Source organism: Marmota marmota, unplaced genomic scaffold (genome assembly GCF_001458135.2).
Source record: "Marmota marmota marmota unplaced genomic scaffold, marMar, whole genome shotgun sequence".
NCBI classification, from domain to species: domain Eukaryota; kingdom Metazoa; phylum Chordata; class Mammalia; order Rodentia; family Sciuridae; genus Marmota; species Marmota marmota.
Genome location: NW_025999926.1, coordinates 4,746,228 through 4,767,051, shown reverse-complemented (window position 1 = coordinate 4,767,051; position 20,824 = coordinate 4,746,228). Strand labels below are relative to the sequence as shown.

General features: G+C 40.6%; 1 protein-coding gene across 1 annotated transcript in view; it reads left to right on the top strand.

The window, feature by feature from the left end:
- Nucleotides 1–19,409, top strand: part of Ercc6l2 (ERCC excision repair 6 like 2) — a 106,234-nt gene extending 86,825 nt beyond the window's left edge. Inside the window, exons 16-17 of the mRNA XM_048800349.1 lie at nt 11,671–11,852; nt 17,704–19,409. Coding sequence (XP_048656306.1) covers nt 11,671–11,852; nt 17,704–18,676 — 1,155 coding nt within the window. The 3' untranslated portion in view covers nt 18,677–19,409. The remainder of the gene's footprint in view (nt 1–11,670; nt 11,853–17,703) is intronic.
- Nucleotides 19,410–20,824: the final 1,415 nt, after the last annotated feature.

Below are 20,824 nucleotides of genomic sequence, written 5' to 3'. Positions count from 1 at the left end.
TTTTTTTTTTTTTTTTTTTTGTATTACAATTCTTTTTTTTTTATTATTGGTTGTTCAAAACATTACAAAGCTCATGATATATCATCTTTCATACATTTGGCTCAATTGGGTTATGAACTCCCATTTTTACCCCAAATACAAATTCTTGATCCTTTGAACACAGATTCACACCAGCAGCTCTCCAGGGGGCTTTCAGGCCTTCAGCTTTGAACTGGGGCTGCATCATTGGTCTCTCTTATTAGGAAGTTTCCAGCTTTGGGACTGAGCAGCTACTGGATTGCCTGGCTCTCCAGCACGCAAAAGGCCACCGTAGGACTAGTTAGCATCTGATCATGTGAGCCAGTCTAATAAATCCCCTCTTATATACATCTATATAGACATATGTATCCTTTTGGTTGTATTCCTCCTGAGAACCCTAATAAACCTGTGCCTTTTTTTTTATTTTTTAGCCAGGAATCATCTTCATTTTTACATTTATAATCTCTCAAATCTCCAAATCCTTCAAGATCTACTTCAGATGTTTCGTGCCTTCCTCAAAATCTGCCCCATTTCCTCCCTCATCAGAATCAAGCTACCTTTTCTCCTGAGCTCTGCTTTGCACAGTAGTACTTTTGCCCAGTAGTACTTTATACATCTTGTTCTTATTCTAAAGTATGACTTTCAGATTTTTATTATAGTATATAAGTACGTATCTTCTTTTCTAATAAATCCTGAGCTTTGAAATAGAAGGCTATCTCTTGATTCATCTTCACTAACTTAAAATGATGTGTTACATGAATTACTACTTGCTGAATAAATACTTTTTTAAAACATATTTAGGTTTTCATTTGTTGTCTGGGTATGGTAAACTCTGCCACTATGTTCTGAGAGTTTTTAAGTGGTTTAAATCATCTTTTCCATGATCAACTTTCATAGTTTTCCTGGAAATCTTCTGGACCCAAGGAGGGGTCATGATATCCCCAATATATGGCCAGTTGGTCAAAAACAAGTAAAACAAACTGGGGCTTGCAATTGGCACTAGAAGTGGGGAGAGTCCAACTGAATCCTCTACCTGTGGATTCAGACACTCTCTAGGTATCCACCTGACTCTCCAGGTATATAGTGTCAGAATTAAACTAGAGGACACACAACTGGTGTCAACTGCTGCAAAATTGGCTCCCTCCTTGCTGGTGGGAGAAGTCCTCACTCTGGTATCCCAAGTCTTCTGTATTGACTATGGTGAGAACAGAAGAGAACACTTCATTTTTTCCTAGACACAGAAGTATTCTCAGGTTTGAGTGGCATTCCTGGTCTTCAGTGGATTTGCTCTGCCTCTGCCTCCCCCGCATCAGGTACTGTCTGATCCTCTACTCCAGATGGATCCAGTTCAAGTTCCATTTCTTCCATAATTCAATCTTTAGGGTCACTCTCTTCCAAGTGTTTTTAGCACCATTCTCTGTGCCAGTCATCATCATTGGTATGGGTACCTTGTGTGTATTCGTTTCCTTCAAGGTATGTTATAGGACCACAGCTTACGCTTCAGTGAATACCACCACGTGGCAAGGACACCACTGGGTTCAGAAAGCATTTGTTCTTGATAATTGCATGAAAGTACAACAAAAGGCAGGTCCCCATAACTGCTCCTCCACTCAGCCACACAATTCAAATGGGTAACATGACAGATAATGTAGAAGTATTAGTCTTGTTTGCACAGCATAAATGCTGGTATTCTTCATCTTCATTCGTTATGAGTCATTTCTTGGCCATGGTGCTCATATAGGAAACCAGTCAAGAAGGAAGGACCTGGAGAATGGTGTCAGAAAGACGTCCCTACCCATGCACCATCATCTAGCAATAAATCTAAAGAGGCACTGTGTGGCTTAATTTTTTGTCTTCCAAATTATGTGGAGTGTCTTATTGTGTCCTTTCCATGACATATATGGCCTGTTTTAATTTGGCCCTTGCCCTCTTCTCTAGCTTCACTGAAGACACTCACTTCCTCAGGATTATTGGTACTAATTGTGTATGAGGCACTGTGCCTGGATCCAGGATACAAGATGAACAGGCTCTTCCTGGACAGTCTGCAGCTCAGGAGCTACTCTCCAAGCTCACTTTACCTCCACACCTTCGCTTCTGTGGTTATTTTGCTAAAAATTCCTTTTCACCTGTGGCTGCTTGTTGAATTCCTACCCTTGTCCTCTGTGACAGCTGTCCCCCAAGTCTTCTCCAAAGCAGCATAAATTTCTTCGTATTCTTTGTGTATGTGCATATGTGGCTGCTGTAGCACTTAGGATGTTGTATAATGCAACACTGTATGTGTATCAGCAAAATACTTTAAGCTATAAGGAATAGAATAACCATCTAAAAGTAGGTGACAGCATAGGTCACTGAACAAATTCATGTAACAGCATGTCTGATAGGAGGCATTTTCAGGGTTGGTGCTATGGCCCAGTGACATCATACAGATTTGGACTCTTATCATTTTCTGTCCCACTGTCCTGAATAAGTTAACTTTTATTCCTTTAGTCTCATGTTACCAGATCACTACCACAACTGAACAACTAGTTTTCTCGAATAAATGTGTCCAAAGGACAGGAAGGTGTGATTCCCCTTGTATCTTTCTTTTTGTTGAGAAGGAAACTCTTTCTGAAAAACTATGATTGACTCAGCTCGTATGTGCCTTATCGCCCTAGAATTGAGAGAGCAGCCCACCTTCCCTGAGAGCACTTGTAAGAATACTAGCTTCTACCAGACAACAGAGGGAGGCGGTGCCTTTGGGGAGGCCATCAACAGTGTCTGCCACCATTTATCTGGTTGGACAGTAGTCTTTTTTTTTGTTAGGACCTGAATCTTAGTCTGTCTTTTTATTCCCAGAACCTAAAATAATACCTAGGTAATCAGTTAAACTTACCGATTTCAGTTGACTTTCCAGTGGCTACCAAGGGGAACCTTCTCAAAGAGATTCTATAGAGATGTGAGGAATTACCCTAATTTATTAATATATGCATTAATCTTGTGCAGAGCATCAACATTGGGTAGGATAAATATGTCTAAGTAAAATTTGTGCCATTTTTTAAATTTTTTTGATAATATTCCCTATAATGTAATTTAATCAACTGTTGCTGCTTCTACAGCAAGTTTGTTGGTAAGCTGATGTTTTATTTTAGAGGTATCAGTTATCTTGTAGGCAAGTTACCATAAAGAATCAAATTTTAATTTGTAAACAGTTCTTATGACTGACTACTCAACATTAAATGCTTTAAAATGTGTGGAAGACCATGTCCCAGTGTTTCATTCTATATGCAGGGCTAATCTGATACAGGGAAAATAACAAATGCCTCAGAGACAAGAACGTTTTATTTCTTTCATAAAAATATTTTGGTAAATATCTTCTAAAAATTAATTTTCCTTAGTTGTGCTATTCATGCGAGTTTGTTGAGAGCCTGAAGAGTCTGTAACTCAGGGCTTGGTGTGGCTGCTCTCTGGGTCAGGAGAGCAAATGACCGAGTTGAATAGATGAGACACAAACAGCTGAGATAGTTTACAGCCGCACTGGAGCTTCCCATTCAGAGCGACCCCTTTGACTTGTTGTATTCCCTTGGTGAGTAAAATTAGGATCTTGGACCTGCAGTTGCATCATTGGTTGCTAGGTTTGGTGTGACATATGTGATTACACAGAGTCTTCAAGCAGATTCCACGAATAAAATAAAGCTGTCATATGAGAAATTGGAAGGAAAATATGCAGGAGAAGTCTCATGAAGCTGGGTCTTCAGGCATGGGTGAGGCAGATGCTGGGGAGAAGGCAAGTTTGAGGAAATTTGGAACCAGGAATGAGAGTGCTTATGTGTTTGGTAACCAGTGACAAGACTGGCCTGAAGGCACGTTCCCTGGACAGCCAGGAGCCATGACCTGCACAGGGCGCTGTGAACAGACTCTGAAGACCGCGCGCGTGTGTGGGAGTGATCTGATCCATAAGTGTTAATACTGACCTGAGCAGGTTCCATGCTAGCGTTTGTGTTCTGAGAGGTGACACCAAGATGTATCAAATACCTGACCATTCCCCAGTGAAGGCTTCTCCCAAAGCAGGTTTTGGATTTGAATCCAGGTGTTTTCAGATTGGAATGTTATTTGTAAAACCATGCAGAAAATTTGACTTCACTGTATGTTTGTGGTTGTCCTCTAATCAGCCAGCTTTCCTCCCAGAGAGTGAGTGGACAAGATACAGGGTGGCTCAATACTGCCTTGGGTTTTTGACAACTATGGAAAGCTGCATCCCAGTCACAGGCAGGCACCTTGGATGACTGAGGATTTTCACACTTGTACAAAGATCCTTCAAAGTGCTTGTCACGTTAGACTCTCATAGACCATTTGAATGAATTTTCTTGCTCTGTGTTTTTGTAGTACTCCTGATTCCTGACTTTGCAAAGATAAGCAAATTTATGACTTTTTATGTATTCACATATTCGCCCTTAACCAAAGAGAGATTTCTTTTTTAATCTTTTGTTTGAACACATGTTAAACAAAAGCATTGCTGCCTCCAACTTTACTGTTCAAGGTTTAATGAAGAAGGCAAATCAAAGAGGAGTGGATTTTCTAGGCTTCTTGGCAGATGAAGTGATCTGGCTGAGGTGAGGGTGTGGCCAGAGGTAGTGGAGGAGACCTTTGTGTTTTCGAGGTCTGTGCTGGTCTCAAGAGCAAGGCAACTGGAAGACACTTCAGTGACCTAGAACCAGAACACGTCATCCCCCTCAGGCCTCGCAGAGGGCCAGAGCTGGGACCTCCTAGTTCCTTTACAGTCTGCCCATTTCATCCCCATGGTCTATGCTCATTTCCTTACCATTTCTACCCAGGTGCCCTCGCAGGTCTTTACTTCCAGAATTAGTGTTTACTTCAATGAATATAAACAGAAAGAGGTTCTTCATTTCCTTAAACTTTCTCTGAACTATTTTGGTTTCCTAGTATGTAAATATAGATTCCTTATGTAATGGAGTAAAAAGAAAAATGCTAATGCAAGTCATTTGGCTGTGAGGACGGAAGTCTTCCTTTTTTTTTTTTTTTTTAGGACAGTGACATCAAGAGTTGCCATCTGCAGTTTTTTTTTTTAAGTCAGTTTTTATTTTTTTCACTTTCATATTGAAAATCTGTAACTTTTTTAGTTGAGACTTCCAATAAATAGCTATTGTTTTATTGAAAGTAAGGCAATTTGACTTAGGTCTACTTTTGAATTGCAGAGAGTGCACTTCTGGTTTAAAGGAATAAGAAAGAGTATTCAATATCAAAGGTCATTTGAATGTTGTATCCCACTGGGCTACCTGAGGAAGGGAACTTTCCTGCAATATCCAGTGTGAACCGAAAGCTTCACAGCCAGAGGTAAGCTATGCAAAATTAGGGATCCTTATTATGCCTAGTGTGGATTCTTTTTTTTTTTTTTTCCCAAGTTTTGTTTTGGAGATTTTATTTGTGGGGTCCCCCTCCCATTTCTTTCTTTTAACTGTGGAAAGATTGAGTTGGATCACCTGGAGTTTCAAGTTTGTAGACTATGTACAATGTCTAAGAATCAACTGGTCATATGATATATAAAGTAGAATAAAACATTTTTTAAAATCCTGAGATATTAGAGGGATGGGGAGGTACACAATGAACACATCTCTAGCATTTTTGCCTGCAAAAGTGACCTTATATTTATTGTAATCCTAATGTATGTCTTTTATAATTTAAAATAGTAAAGCGATTCTTTAACAGATTACACGCATTATACATTTGTAAACAGTAATATTTATACTTTTAAACATTTTGTAAGTATATCAGAAAAAATCAACTATGATTTGATAACTTTATCAAAATTATGTCAAAGCAGATATTAAGTCTTTGAAATGAGCCTTTTTTTTAGGAATCACACCAAGGGGCACTCTACCACTGAGCTATATCCCAGCCCTTTGCCTTTTTTTTTAATATTTATTTTTAGTTTTAGGTGAACATAGTATCTCCATTTTATTTTTATGTGGTGCTGAGAATTGAACCCAGTGCCTCACGTATGCTAGGCGGTCACGCTACCACTTGAGCCACATCCCCAGCCTGCCCTTTTAATTTTTTACTTTGAGACAGGGTTTTGCTGAGGCTGGCCTCAAACCTGAGTTCTTCCTGCCTCAGCCTCCAAAATAGCTGGGATTACAGATGTGTGCCCCCCACACCCAGCCAAATGATCCATTTCAAGTTAAACATTTAATCATGGCTAAGTGAAGAGACTATTTTGGCCAGGCTGTATTAGAACAATTACCATTTCTAGAAATAATATTTTAATGATTTAGTTGGACTAGATAATTTTATATGCTAAATTTTATTTTTAATAATTATTTTTATAAGGATAACATTTTGTGTTTAAAGTTTTGACTGTATAAGTGAGATTAGTATCTATATAACTAGCCTTAGCCTACCTTTTACCTTTTTAACTTATTTAGCTATGGTCTAAAGAGGAAAGGGCTTCTCCCTCCTCTTTCAGTTCTGCCTGACTGCTCCGTCTTAGAATGTGTATATCTAAAGAAGGAAGAGGTGTTACTACTCAGAAGTTATAATATTAGTTCAACATTTGGCAATAAATTCAACTTCACAAGCAGCCCCATTTTTTGTTCAATTAGTTTTTATCATCAAATGGATTTTTTAACTCTGTTTATATTATCTAAGAGTAGTTACTGCATTTCTTACATTTCTTAGTAGATTTTAGTTTTGATATATATTCCAAAAATAGAATTTGATTTTTTTTTATATAAATACTATAGGGAAAGTACCAAACAAAGTCTAATAATTTGTGGACATAATTGTGAACATAGCAATTACTAAGTGATAAATTATGCTTTAATAGTAACACCTTCTAAAATAGAGTATTAGCAGAAATACTTCTACTATACAAATACTGCACAAAGTATTTGATACTGGGGATTGAATCCAGTGGCACTTTACCACTGAGCCACATCCCAGCCCTTTTGTATTTTGTATTTTGAGACAGGGTCTTGCTAAGTGGCCTAGGTGAAGCTGGCCTTGAACCTATGATCCTCTGTCTCAGAGTCCTGAGTCACATAGGTGCTCACCACTGTGTCTGGCTGCACAGAGCTCTTGTCTTCATAATTTCTTCCTTGTTTTATTATCATAACCATAATCAGAATCACAGAGTTTAGTACCTTTAATTCTTGGTAGATACTTTTGAAGAATCCTTTTTAGAAAAGTTAGGGGCAATTGGGAGCTTTCACAGAAACTGGGAGTTTTGCTTTCTTCCTTCCTGTTGTAACACAACATTCTCCATGCAGCACACACAGCACTCTAGTTGCTGGCCACTCTGTCCTCCGGAGGAAAGAGGAGTGATGTTATTTTGCTTTCTTGAGCAGCACAAGGAGCTTCATCCTCTGTCCTAACATTAAGAAGGACTTATGCCTTTTCAGTTCCTGCTCCGCCTCATTTTACTGCGCTCCTCCTTCCTTGGGTCTTCATTTCTGTCGCTGCTGCACCGTGGTCTTTCCACATCTGGATTTTATAGCTGCCATCTAAGTGGGAATGAACAAATTTTGAATCTAGCCACACAATCTAGAATTAGAATCTCTTGGTCTGGCCATAGACCTTGTACTTCACTGTGCAGAAGAGATGCCGGCTGTGGCTGCAACAGTGGCTGCACTGTGGCATATTTTCCCCGTGTAGACTATTGTAAAAGATTGACTGTACTCTTACTGTAAGGCAGGAAAATTTTACTTTTCTAACAAGAACACCAAAATGCTTATAAATTCAAACAGGAATTGTTTTTCAAAGAAAAATAAGACTTCTTGAAAATTACATAAACAGTGTTGCCACTTAAAACAGTCACAGACGCTTGTGTCTGAAAAGTGTGGTTGTACAGCTTCAGGATTCATAGACACCCCTTCTGAAATCACTGACACCCATCTGCATAACCTTGAAACCCAGGTTAAGAGTCCATATTCCCCCCACAATGGGAAGCAGAATAACGCCCTCCCCAAATATGCTCATGAAGTAATTCCTGGAACCTGTTAATATGTTTCTTTACCTGACAAAAGGGAGTTAAAGTCATAGATGCAATTAAGGTTAAATCAGTGGCCTTGAGATAGCTTCTTTGCATGGATGCAGTTAAGGGTGCTAATCAGATGACCAGGATCCTTTGATCCTGGATTATCTGGATGGGCCCCGGCTAATCACGTTAGCTGTTCAAAGCAGAGAACCTTTCCTGGCTGAGGTCAGAGGGTGATATGACCATGGAGAAAGTGTTAGAGAAGAGTTGCTGGCTTTTGAAGAGGACCACAAAACAAAGATTGTGGACAGTATCTGAGAGCTAGAAGAGCAAGGAAATGGATTTTCCCCTAAACATCCAAAAAGGATCACAGCCTTGCCAGCACCTTGATTTTAGCCCAGTGAGACCCACATCAGACTCAGTGACCTATAGAAACTTAAGATAATGAGTTTGTATCATTTAAAGTCAATAATTTTGTGGTGAATTGTTATGGCAGCAACAGGAAACTGACACACCCTTCCTAGCGCACAGTGTGTTATGTATTCTCCCTTGGAGCTGCCATCCCACATCAACCTAGACAGCCACTGCATTCCTAAGAGCTAACAGAACCCAGGTAAATTCCAGATTGTGCTTCACAACCTGATTAAAGTCTCTTACCAAATGGAAATCTGAAACATAGATTTTTAAAAAATAAAAGTTAGGATACTGAACCCATTTAATAGAAAAATAATTTTACCTTTTTATTATTGGTTGTAAGAATTGGGTTTTGAAATGGAATACTTGGCAAAATGTAAAGATCCACTTGTCTGATAGTTGTGGTTGCAAAGCCTGAATTTTTCTGACGAATTTATAAAAGTGATTGAAAAAAAAACATGTTTGTATAAAATGTGAACTTTGTACTGCTGCCATAGTCAGCAATATCCAGTGTGATCATGTAAATAATCGATAATTGCCATTGCCTGGCATGATTTCTCCAAGGCCCCAGGAATTTACAGGATATGAGGAAGGGAGTGTTCCTGTTAGCCTTCTCTTTCTGCTAACTCGCTTTACTTTCAGATAAGTGTTCCATCTCTTCTTAAAATAATGGAAAGTTATTTCTGGGGATCATCTAAGGTTATCAGCCTTTAGAAACTTTGAATGTTCATCTGATTTTTGTTGGAAATAATGCATCAAATCTCTTTTAAACTTATTCTTAATGATTCTACTTTTTTTCTCTTTATTAATAATGTTTTAAGGTACAATTTTGCAAAAAAATTAAGTCTTTAAGGAAAGTATCTTTAATACTACTGATTACTGCAAAGCCCTGGTTCAAGCTGGTCAGCTGTCATTTTGTGTTTATCCATCTGAGTCACAAAACTTGTAAAGATGTCAATTTATTTTCATTAGAAATGGATTGCTACTAAAGAACATACCATGTTTTGTCTTTTGGTCAATAAAATGAACTTGAATATAAGTTAAACAGGTAAATGTCTAAAAGAAAAAAGCTAAATATGCCATATGTTTTTTAAAATAGGCTGAACATTTAAACCCCTTAAGGGTAGGACCTTCTTGTGGATGTAAATATACTCACATCTCTAGCCCAAATGCATAGCATGGTGGCAGAAACATAGTGAGTATTTAGTGAATACTTGAGGAATTAAAAAACATTTCCTATCTATATTCTTTGAATGTGTACCACTTCAATCCAATAGAAACCCTACCAAAAGAAATAATAATAATTATATCATTAGCAAGACTCAGTGTCGATTAAACTCTGGTGGTCTTTGTATGCTTGAAAATGATAGTTTAACTAGGTATAGAATTCCAAGTTGACAGTTTTTTTCTCTCTGCATGTTAAAGGTATTATTCCATTATCATCTGGCAGTGGGAATATTAATGAAGAATCTGATGTTAGTTTGTCACTTCTGTGCAGATACCTTGGTTTTTCTCTATGGGAATTTTTAAGATATTCCCTCTAAATGTAATCCATCAAAATACAGACTATTTTAATTTTTGCCAATAGGGATTCTCTTTCTTTTCTCAGTTTGAAGATTCATGCCTTCTTTAATTTTCAACTATTATCTCATTAACATAATCTCTTCCATTTTCTCTGGTCTTTCCTTCCATCATTTTAGAAGTTTTGGTATGTCTTCTGACTCTTAATTTCCCTCCTTTTCTTCCTTTTAAATTCCTATATTGCATTCTGAGAAATTTTATTTTTCCAGTTAGTCAACTATTATAAGGATGTTTATTCTGCTACTTATCCAATGTATTGAGGTTCTTTCTATTTTTTATTTCAGAACTATATTTCTTTCTCTTTTTTTTTTTTTAAGTTTGCATTTAGTTCTTTCCCAAATCTGTCCATACAATGCCTCATTCTTGCTAGTGGATTCTATTCCTTCTTTTATCTTTCTAGACCTGGTGAAAATTTAAAGTCTCATTTGCATTGCTCAGATATGAGCTCTCATCTTTGTTGCATCTGACAATGTTCATGGTGTTGGGTTTCATATGTTCTTTATAATTTTTATCCTAACCCTTTTTACCCCCATTGGAATCATAACCATTCTCTGGATTATGGAAGTCTTTCTATGGTATGTTTTTGTAGTCACCCCTCATTTAGATCTGTGGTTTTCCCTGGTTCTTAGCCAATCTTTTTATGTTGGTTTTCAGCTTGGGTTTTCCATACTACCCAGGTGGTGCAGAATCAGACTCCACAATGGCACCAGCTGGGCATTTCATTTTTTTCTGCAATCACTCTGACTAGAGGAAAAAGGTGGCTTGTGTCTATGCTGTGTCCTAGTTTAGGCTTTCCTTTGAAAATCAGATATTCTTCTCATACCTCCTGTGTTTTTTGTTTGTTTCTTCATTTTTTAATGCAGGGAGTTGAATCATTTCCATCTTCCCTCTGCCCTTTGTACCTGTGGATGAGGTTCTGCCCTGTGAGTTGCTTAGTGTCAGCTCTCACTCACCACTGTGTCACTTCTTTGTTGTTCACACCTAGAAACTTTCTTATTTTTGAGCTCAAATATAATTTTATTCTTGTAATTGTTGTGGAACTGTATCCAGTATTTCTCTATGGGGAATGGAACGGGGCTTTCCACCTATTCACAATTGTCAAGGAAACTGGAACCATACGGTTTAAAATGATTTTTTAACCCACTCTTGCTAACAATTTACATTTAACAAGCAGCCCATAGTCTAAAATGTTTGATTCTATCTATAGTTTACAAACTGTAGTAGCCTCTTGAAATCACTAGATATTCTTGCAATCCAGCAGAGTTTGAAAACTAGTATTGATGAAAATGATTTATTTGTCACATAAAATTGTTCCTTTTTATAAGTTTGGCTACTTTGTAAAATTAAGTAACAAAGACTACTCAATGATTTTGAGAAAAATCACCACTCAAATGTACTGAACTTAAACATTTTAAGAGTACCCATTTTTATTCCATCATTTATATAGTCATTAATTGGTACCTTTATTTGGGACAGTAGCTCTCAACATGTGTATCAGTATGTCCAGTCTCAGCAATAGAAATAGTTCCATTTTCCCCATTTCATCTTTTTAAAGGTCTAGATTGACATCTTCTGACAATAATTTCAGATGGAGAATGTGTACTTCATTAAAAAGAGCATATTGGGGGAAAGTAATACATCCTCCTTCTTTGACCAAAACCAACCTTTCGTTCCTTCCCTTTTTCCAGACATATGAAGAAAAAGCGAACCCAGCTACAGTAACACACACGAGGACAGACCAGCCACCGAGTGAAGGACCCGGTTCCTCTCCCCTGTGCGTTTCACACCCTGTAAGTCAGAAGAAGAAAAAAGTCTACCGTACAGACCAGACGACCTTCATAATTGGAGAAACACCAAAAGGAATCCGCAGGTATGTCACATGTGATAACATGGAACTTTAGCAACAATTATCAAGAGAAATATGGATCCTTAATAACATATACAAATTAAATTATAACCATACTTGACATAAATGTTTCAGAAAAATCTGAATTTGCATACTTTAAAAAATAAACTTCAAATATTTTAGATGTTTTTAAAGGGCTAATCCCTAAATTGGTTTTTTAAAAATGAAATCATTATATATAAAAAAATGAGCTCTTAAGTACACTTTTTCATTCATTCATTAACTATTTATTGGGCACCTAATACATGACCAGGCATTGTGCTATGCGCGGAACATACAGAGGGAAAGACAGGCATAGAGCTCACGATGTGGTAGGAAAGGAGCTGACGTTGAACCTTAAGGTTTTAAAAAGTAAAAAATCACATAAATGAGTCGTTATAAAGAGATGTTATAGGAAAGAAATGGACTGCATTGACAGGGGAACTGAGATGCATGGTAGGGTGGACGCTGCTCTATAGTGAGCAGTCAGGAAGACCTCTCCATACAGGTGGTGTTTGCACTGAAACCTGACAGATGACCAGGCCCAGAACCTAATTAGGAGTATCCCTGAGAGCAGCTGGATGTTCAGGGACAGTGTCAGACTCCTGAAAAATAAAGCCAACAGCCCATGAGATGAGGATGAGACAGGCGGGGCTGGAGCCTGTGGGAAGGACTCGGACTTTGTTGTGATGCAGTGGAGACCTGTGGAAGAAGAGTGGGGCCTGCTCCATGTGTTTAAAGGGTGGCTTCAGCTTCGGTGTGGGAGGGGGAAGTGGATGTGGGGAGACAGTGGGAGGGATGGGGACGATAAGGAGCCACGCTAGTGAATGCACCAAAGTGGTTGCCATGGCAATAGAGCCAAATGGATAGTTCCCTTTGGTGATGGACTGACTTGGGAAGAAAAGAAAACAGGATTGCCCCTAACTTCCTGTCTTAAGCCACAGAGTAGATTTTCTGAGTGAGAAAAACTGGGAGAGAAACAAGTTTGGAGTGAAAAACAAAAAATCAGTTCTTTTTCACTCATATGAAGTTTGTTATTCTATGGAAATGTCACACAGGCAGTGAATATGCCACTCTAGGGTTGGGGGTTTGAGTTGTAAATCTGGGCATCAGGAACATATAGATTGTAAATGGTTTTGGACCCACAGCACTGTGCGAACAGCCAGGGAGCAGAGGTGGGAAGGAGGGGAAGCCCCGACAGTGTGGAGCAGCCCTTCCTCCTGGAGCAACAGCAGCAACGTGGGCTGGGGCAGAGGCAGTGCAGGGCCTGAGGCCCCGGGGGTTTGAAATAGGGAGCGTTCACTTCATCTTATGCTGCAGCCTGGGGTGGAGCAGAAAGTGCCCTCGGTAGCTGCCAACAGAGCTCTTTGCCACTTGGCATGGGCAGTCCAAGAGAATCCGTGGGTGGATGCCAGGGTGAGGGGTGCTAGCAGGGAGCCAGCAGGCCCTGGGCAGCTCTTTGTGTTTGGATATGGAAAGGCGCAGTAGCCGGAGGGTACCATGGGGACCAGGGTGAGGTGTTTTGAAGTTGGAAGATAATTGAACTACGTAGGGTGTGTTGAGGGAGAAGACTCATGGGGAATGGACCTTGCAGAGGTGAGGACAGGAATGACACCCTGGAGAGGCAGTGTCCAGACCAGTGGCCACAGCTGGCCTTGGAGAGGCACTGAAAAAGAAGGGACCATCATGGACACAGACATAGCATTTTCTCAGTGAATCTGCAATTAAAGCCATATTCAGAGGGAACAAAAGTTATCAAATAAATTACAGAACAGGAAATCAAGCTTAGCTGGACTGGAATTCCTGGGCGATGTGAGTCCCCATTTTGGAGTGAGTTTGTACAACCATCCATCCATTCCTGCAGATTTTGTCCAACAAGCTCCAGTTGCTCTGTTGCAGGTACAGAACAAAGAGATGGCCAGGTCTTACCAGGGGCTAGAGCGAGGGGAGAGAGTCAAGAAAGCTGAATGCTGTTTGTAAAAGAATGATTACAAAATGAATCTAAGCTGAGCAGAGGAGGAGAGCGAGCCAGTGGGAGTGAGCGGTGGTCTGGAGGGCTCAGTGAGGCCAGGAGTTCTCGACAGCACTGCTGTCCTGGGCCGGGGAGCAGCTGAGTGGGAGCATAAGACGATTGCGTTCCAGGCCCAGGAGGTTGTGCAGCTGGTGGTGATGACAGTGGCAGATAGGACCCTGGAAGCAAGCTGACGTGAACTGAGATGAGTCTTTGGAGGTCAGTGACGAAATGGGTGGGCCAGGTTTTGGGTGGCAAGGCCATGTGGACACTGATGTTATGGATACTGATAACAGAGGGTGGAGCAGGAAGCTGCATCTGGAGTGTTTAGCAGGAAGCAAAGGCCAAAGGAGGCTTACAGGGCTGGCCCTGGCGGCCCTGGGACAGGGGAAAATGATGTTGGCTCTGTGGGTTCAAAATGCTTCCCTGGCGGGGGGTGGGGGGTGTACCTCCCAGGGAACTGGTCTTCAGCTGTCCTGGAAAGACTGGTCCCTCAGCTCCTTGGGAAGCTGGGGTGGTGGCTCTCGAGAGCTGCCTGCTGTTGTGCAGATGGGCAAGCATGTCCCTGCCTGCACAAACATTGGTTCCCAGGACTTTTGCAGGTTGTCTTTCACTCTGGGCAATTATGTTTCTGAGGCTGCCCATGGACATCTCATCAGTCTTTAAGGAATACAGGTGCCTTTATTCCCTTGGCAGTGTGTATTTTTTATAAAAGTGTAACAATTAGTTTTGCCTCCTTTTTTCTTCTTTCAGATAGATAGATAGATAGATAGATAGATAGAGGATTGACTCCAGGGGCACTTTCCCACTGAGCGACATCCCCAGCTTTTTTTATTTTTTTATTTTGGGGCATGGCCTTGCTAAGTTGCTAAGGCTGACCTTAAACTTGTGATCCTCCTGCCTCAGCCTCCCGAGCCACTAGGATTACAGGCATGTGCAACTGTACCTGATGCCTCTTGCTAAGTATAGGGGTGAGGATTGTCTAATATTAGAGTGCCAGGGTCTGATTTCCCTGGTCCCCACCAGTCATCCTGGTCAGTCATTAAGGCTCTGAGCCTCTGCAACCACGTGATCATCTGAGTGAGGTTCAGCCTGCCGTTCCTTCAGAAAGCCTAGGCAGAGACAAGGTGACTCCAGTTGTGCTGCTCCCTGCCTCCTCAGGGAAAGGGGAGAGGATGTGGAGTTTTCTCCATGATACAGAACTACTCTTCATGCCCTTGCTGAATGATACCTATCTTTGGTTTCCCTTTTTCCTCTTTCCCCAAGTGGTTCATGGTAGTTTACTCAGGCTTAGTGATTTTTGCTTGCAAAGTGACTAGCTTTTGCCCCTGATTGTACTACCTTAAATTCTTGGAGAAAGTTCTTCTGAAGACCCAGAATTAGGAAATCAAGTTAAGAGTGAAAAATAAAATGAATGATAATCATTACTTTTCCTGTTAGGGGCAACCATGTGGCATACTTTTCTTGCAGACTACTCAGGCTAAACAGGGTTTGAAACAGCTGTCCTCCCAGAGGTGACAGACCACAGGGTCATGGGTGAGGTCATGGTTTCAGCCCTGCAGAGGTGAAGTTTCTTTGGCAGCTGCCAAGACACTACCAAGTCTTGGGTAAATAAAAGACATCAGCTCGCAACCCTGCCAATCGCTAACTCTTTGCAAGCACAAATATTTGTTAGAAAGGTCACAAAAATGGATTTGGAGATGATTAATAAACAAAATAATATCATATTACCTCATTTGAACTAAAAACTGGAACCTTTTAAGAACATGCTCACTTTCCAAAAAGAACATTGGCAATTTCTAAGAAAGAAGTGTGGGAGCACACACATGGGGGTAAGTTAGTATTGTGTCGGAGATGAGAGTCGCTGGTGCTCAGGTGTGTGTGTGTGTCTGCATTTGGAACATTTAATAAGACACTCTAGTGAGTACTGAAGTCACAAAAGGAAGAAGCAAGCACGCCCTATGGAGTGCCACTAAAGCCCAAGGAAACACACACTTTATGTAGCCCAGAATGGCTGGTAAAAAAATAATAATAACATGACATTAAAGTTCCTACTTACTTATGTACACTAAAAAGAAATCATTATTTTATCCTAAGAACTCTCTGTTTGCATCAGATAAATTCAGTCTTCTCACCTTGGCTGTTGACCCTTTATGATTGTCAGCTGTCCCTTTGCAGTTTCTCCTGTCCCTCCATGCACCTTGTCCCCTTGGAAGTGAACCTGTGTGTGTCCCCTCTTCCCGGCAAGCTTCCTCACTCATCTTCACTTGACCTGAGATGACAGCAGAGAACCCCACCCCCAGTTTGCCCACCAGTAATCCCTGGCGTGGGTGCCCCTGCTGTGGGTGCCAATTGGCCTCTGTACTTGGTACCTCTGCCCTCTTGTAGTTTGACTTTCCTGCATTTGTCCTCCCCAGTTAAGACTATAAACTCCTTAAGGAGTTTTGTTCACTGGTGTGTAGTACTTAGCACATATTAGGGCTCTATAAATATTTGTGGAATGAATAAATGGGTTTTTAAAAGAGCTACTGTATAAAATACAAGTAAAAATCCTAAAACTTTGGAATTTTAATTATATGCTACAACACTATCTTTGGCTTTTTTTAAAGAAGTATTTACAAACATAAATTCAATATCAGCAATCAGTACCCTCTGTCTTCTTCTTGAGCTACCATAATGGGTAACGTAACAACAGAGATTAATCCTCAGAGTTCCAGACTCAGGAAGTCCAAGATCAGGGTATTAGCCAATTCAGTCTTTGATGGGGGTCTTCTTTCTACTTTGCAGATGGCCTCCTTCTCACTGTGTTCTCGTGTGGCAGGAGGGAGGGGTGGAGCGGGAACTGTGAACAAACAGAACAATAACATCCCATTACTTCAAGGGCAGTGAAAGCTGGAACCTGTAAGAAGGCCCTGGGCCAGCTCTGTGGCCTCTCTTCTCATGAGGACACTAATGCTGCCAGATTGGAACCCCACCCTTACGACCTCATGACCACTGATCCCCTAGAGGCCCTGACCCTAACTACTGCCAGATGGAGTGTTGGGGCTCCAGCATGATTTGGGGGGAACAACTCAGTTCATAGCATGCTCACCAATGGAGAGGAGCAGTCTGTGGCCCAGGTGGCCATGTCATTCCTCTGCCTCCATCTCACCAGGCTTCTAGAAGGCCCGTCTCCTCATCCTCATCATTCATGTAACAGTGTTTATTATTAATATCCTATACTAAAACTGCAACTTCTTCAAATAATATCTCACCTCTCAGGCTGTCTATACTAAAAGTGGACCAATTGAGAAAAAAAGAATCAAGGCTTAACAGTTTACAACTTTCCTTTTAGGCTCATCAAAAAAGTCTTATAAAATTTCTATGCTGTATTTGTAGAAAAAGGGTAAAGGAGAGAGAAAGAAAAATATTTCTTTCTTAATTCTCCAGAATTTTCTTTCTGTTCACTGAAACCCTTTGACAATATTATTTCATTGATTTTAATACAATATAGATTTTCAAATATACATTATGATTCTCATGTCAGTCATAAATTGGCTCACTGGAGGAGTAGCCGGCTGGAATCCCATAATTCCCAGAAAATACCTGATAGCATAAATCAGAATAACTTAAGAAAGCTGGTGATTTCATGGGCTAACATAATTTTCCTAGTAGCATAAGGAAAGAGGCCACGATAAAATGCATTCTTGTGTGGAATTAAGCAGACATAAACTAACGGAACAAAATTACATAACTTTGCCTCTACATTTCCTATCATTGATGATGATTTTTCTAAAAATAAAATATAATGAAAATAACCACTGATTTTCTTCATTCAATCTTTAGAAAACAATTTGAAGAAATGGCTTCTTTCTTTAACCTGTCTTCTGTAAAGGAATTCGCTATACATATAACTAACGCCACTTCAGAAGAACGACAGAGAATGCTAAGAGACTTTTATGCTTCTCAGCATCCGGAGGTGAAAGAATTTTTTGTGGATTCTGTTTCAGAATTCATCAAATCTGCCCACAAGGAAGGAGAGAGTACCAGAAATAAATGTAAAGAAAGAAACTCTTTTATAAAAAGAAAACCATCACAATCTAAAAATTTGTCCTTTAGAGATTGTACCAACCAAATTTCTCAAATTTGCAGTCCAAAAGCATCTAAAGGAAAATCAGTTAAGTTTCAGAGTGACGGTGTGTGTCAGGAAGAGGCACTTTCCAGTGATGCAGAAACTGCAAAATCTCCTATTAGCTCTGCTCACGAGATTGACAGTGGGGACGATGGGCGAGCCTCCAGAGACCCGGCGGCCTCCCGCTCTCCCAAGGGCAAGTCAGAGGCACAGGAGAGGCAGCTGGAAAATACCAAGCAAGCCCCAAAGGACCTCACAGGGACGGGCATCTCAAGAAACAGACCCCTTTGCAAGTCAGAAGACAAAAAGGTAGAAAATCCAGAGTTCGGAAATGCTTCTGTGGAAGGCTTGCTTGGTGACACCTCTATTCTCGATGACCTCTTTAAAAGTCACGGGAACGGTCCCACACGACTGCCAAAGAAGGTTCTTTCAAGGCCCATGGAAAAAGCAAAACAGAGACCAAAAGACTTCTGGGACATCTTGAATGAGCAGAATGAGGACAGTCTCAGTAAACTGACTGACGTAGCGGTTATAGAGACCCTGTGTGCAAAAGCACCTCTTGCCGTACACTGCAAAAGGAAGGAAAGGCAGGAAACTTCCCTCTGGAAACCCAATGAGAAGTTTCTGTGGAAAACATTGAACTCCAGTGATACAGAGGAGAACACAGCTAACACACAGAGAGAGTGACACACGAGTGTGTGAATGAATTAGTACACCAGAGAGCTGCCGCCGTCAGTGTCATTAGCACTGTGTCCACACTGATGATACTGTCCCAACACAGTGGTCGGCTTATATTTTTATTAAATTCTTATTTTAGGGTCTGTTAGTTTTAGATGTCGTGATTTGTTTTCCTTGATATGTGACTTGATCTTTTGGCTTTAGTTTTGATTTGGGCACTGGGGACTGAACACAGGGCCTCTCCACCACCAAGCCATGTCCCCAGTTCTGTTTGTTTATTTGTTTGTTTGTTTGTTTTGAGACAGGATCTTGCTGAATTGCTGAGTTTGGCCTCAAATTTTCAGTCCTCTTGCGTTAGCCTTCCAAGTTGCAGGGATTACAAGCATGCACCACTGTACCCAGCTCATATCTGGCTTGATCTTTCAAAAAATATGATTATATTATAGTATAAACATTATGAAATGAAAAAGATTCTAGATTTGTTATCAGAAGACCTTCTGTAACTTTAGATAAGTCACTTTCCCTGGTGTACATTCATTTCATAACATGAAAGATTCAGGGTTTGAATCTTTCAAGAATATCAGTCAACACAAATATCCTTTCAGTTTGAAAACCCAATTCACTCTCCCAAGTGCCTTTTAGTCATAGGTCAAATCATGCCCCCACATCAGGAGGGATACCCTGATGTGTTTCTTCCTTAAAAGCGTCTGGAAAATCATTAAATGCTTTCCTTTTCCCTTGGTATCATGACTATTATTTAATAATTATTTAATGATTGTTTCAGATGAAATTAGTACTGAATGTATGGTATTGTGTTAAAATGCTAATTTTATAAATGCTTGAAATCAAAGGTAAATGTTGGATGGTGTTATGGGATAGGATGCTGAAGTAATAGGATTGCTAGATACCAACACTCAACTTTTTATAAAACTATTAGGATTTAATTAATATAAATAAAGTTTTGCATAGAGCTTTTATTTATTTAAGTAGGAAGAAATGAATAAATATGTGATTTTATTTGAAGCTGGGCCATTTTGGGAATTGAATTTAAATGGCTTATATCCAACCTGAAAAGGGCTCCTTGTTGGATTTACTTGTTTAGGAACATTCCTTCCGAAGCTGTGTTCTGAGCTGGGAGCTTGAGCCCCAGAGGTCAGGCGCAACTACTGGTAAAAGCAAAGAGGTCCTGTCTATAAAGAATCACGTGTGCAGAGCCCCAGCATCAGGCCTGGGCCCCGGGGCAGGCAGGGGCCTGGGGGAGGCAGGGACTCGGTTACACTTGCCAGCTGCATTAGGAGGCAGTGTCCATCCAGAAAGCAGAGTGAACCAGGTTGTACTCAGATATCACTGTTAGGAAAAGGGCCTTGGGAGTACCAGGGATGGGGAGCTGTTGCTCAGAAGTGAAAAAAAAAAAAAAAAAAGAAAAACAGAATCTTTTCTCAAGGCACTGAATGGCCAGGTGTGCCCTGGAGCAAAATATTGCCCTCAACATGGCGGAGCAGACACTCACCTCACGACCAGAAAGGGGAAAAAAGAGGAGGGGATTGGGGCCCACAGTCCCCTTCAAGGGTGCATTCCCAATGACCTAAAGACCTCCCACTGAGTCTCACCTCCGAAAGACCCCATGACCTCTCAGCAGCACCTTGGGGAGCAAGCCTTTGCCCACGGGGACCTTTGTGGGGACACTTAAGACCGAAGGCTCAACCGCAGGAGTCCTCCAGCCCTATCCACTGTGTGTGTCACCAGCTGAATGGGTGGCCTCAGGAAAATGTGCTGCTTTCAATCTTCCTCTTTCCACTAAATTAGAGATGGATTAAATTGTTGGTGTTCAGCTTTTTTTTTTTTTTTTTTTTTAAGCAAATGAACTTTATCTTAATCAGAAGCTCTGTGATTAAAACAATTCAAGTCAGGTCTGCAGTGCCAGCAACACTGCTGGGCTCCGAGGAGCAGGAGGCTAGTGTGAAAACTGCAGGGATGGATGAGATCATGGCTAAGGAACCTTCCAACTCCAAGTTTCCATGATTCTGTTTGCCACAGTCTGTCTTTTTTACTTCTTTTAAAAGCAATGATGGTTTCTGGCAGCCAGCATTTACCACACAGCTCTGAACAGTGGAAACTGAGGCAGGGTACAGATACTTCAGCCTTTGAATTCCTCGG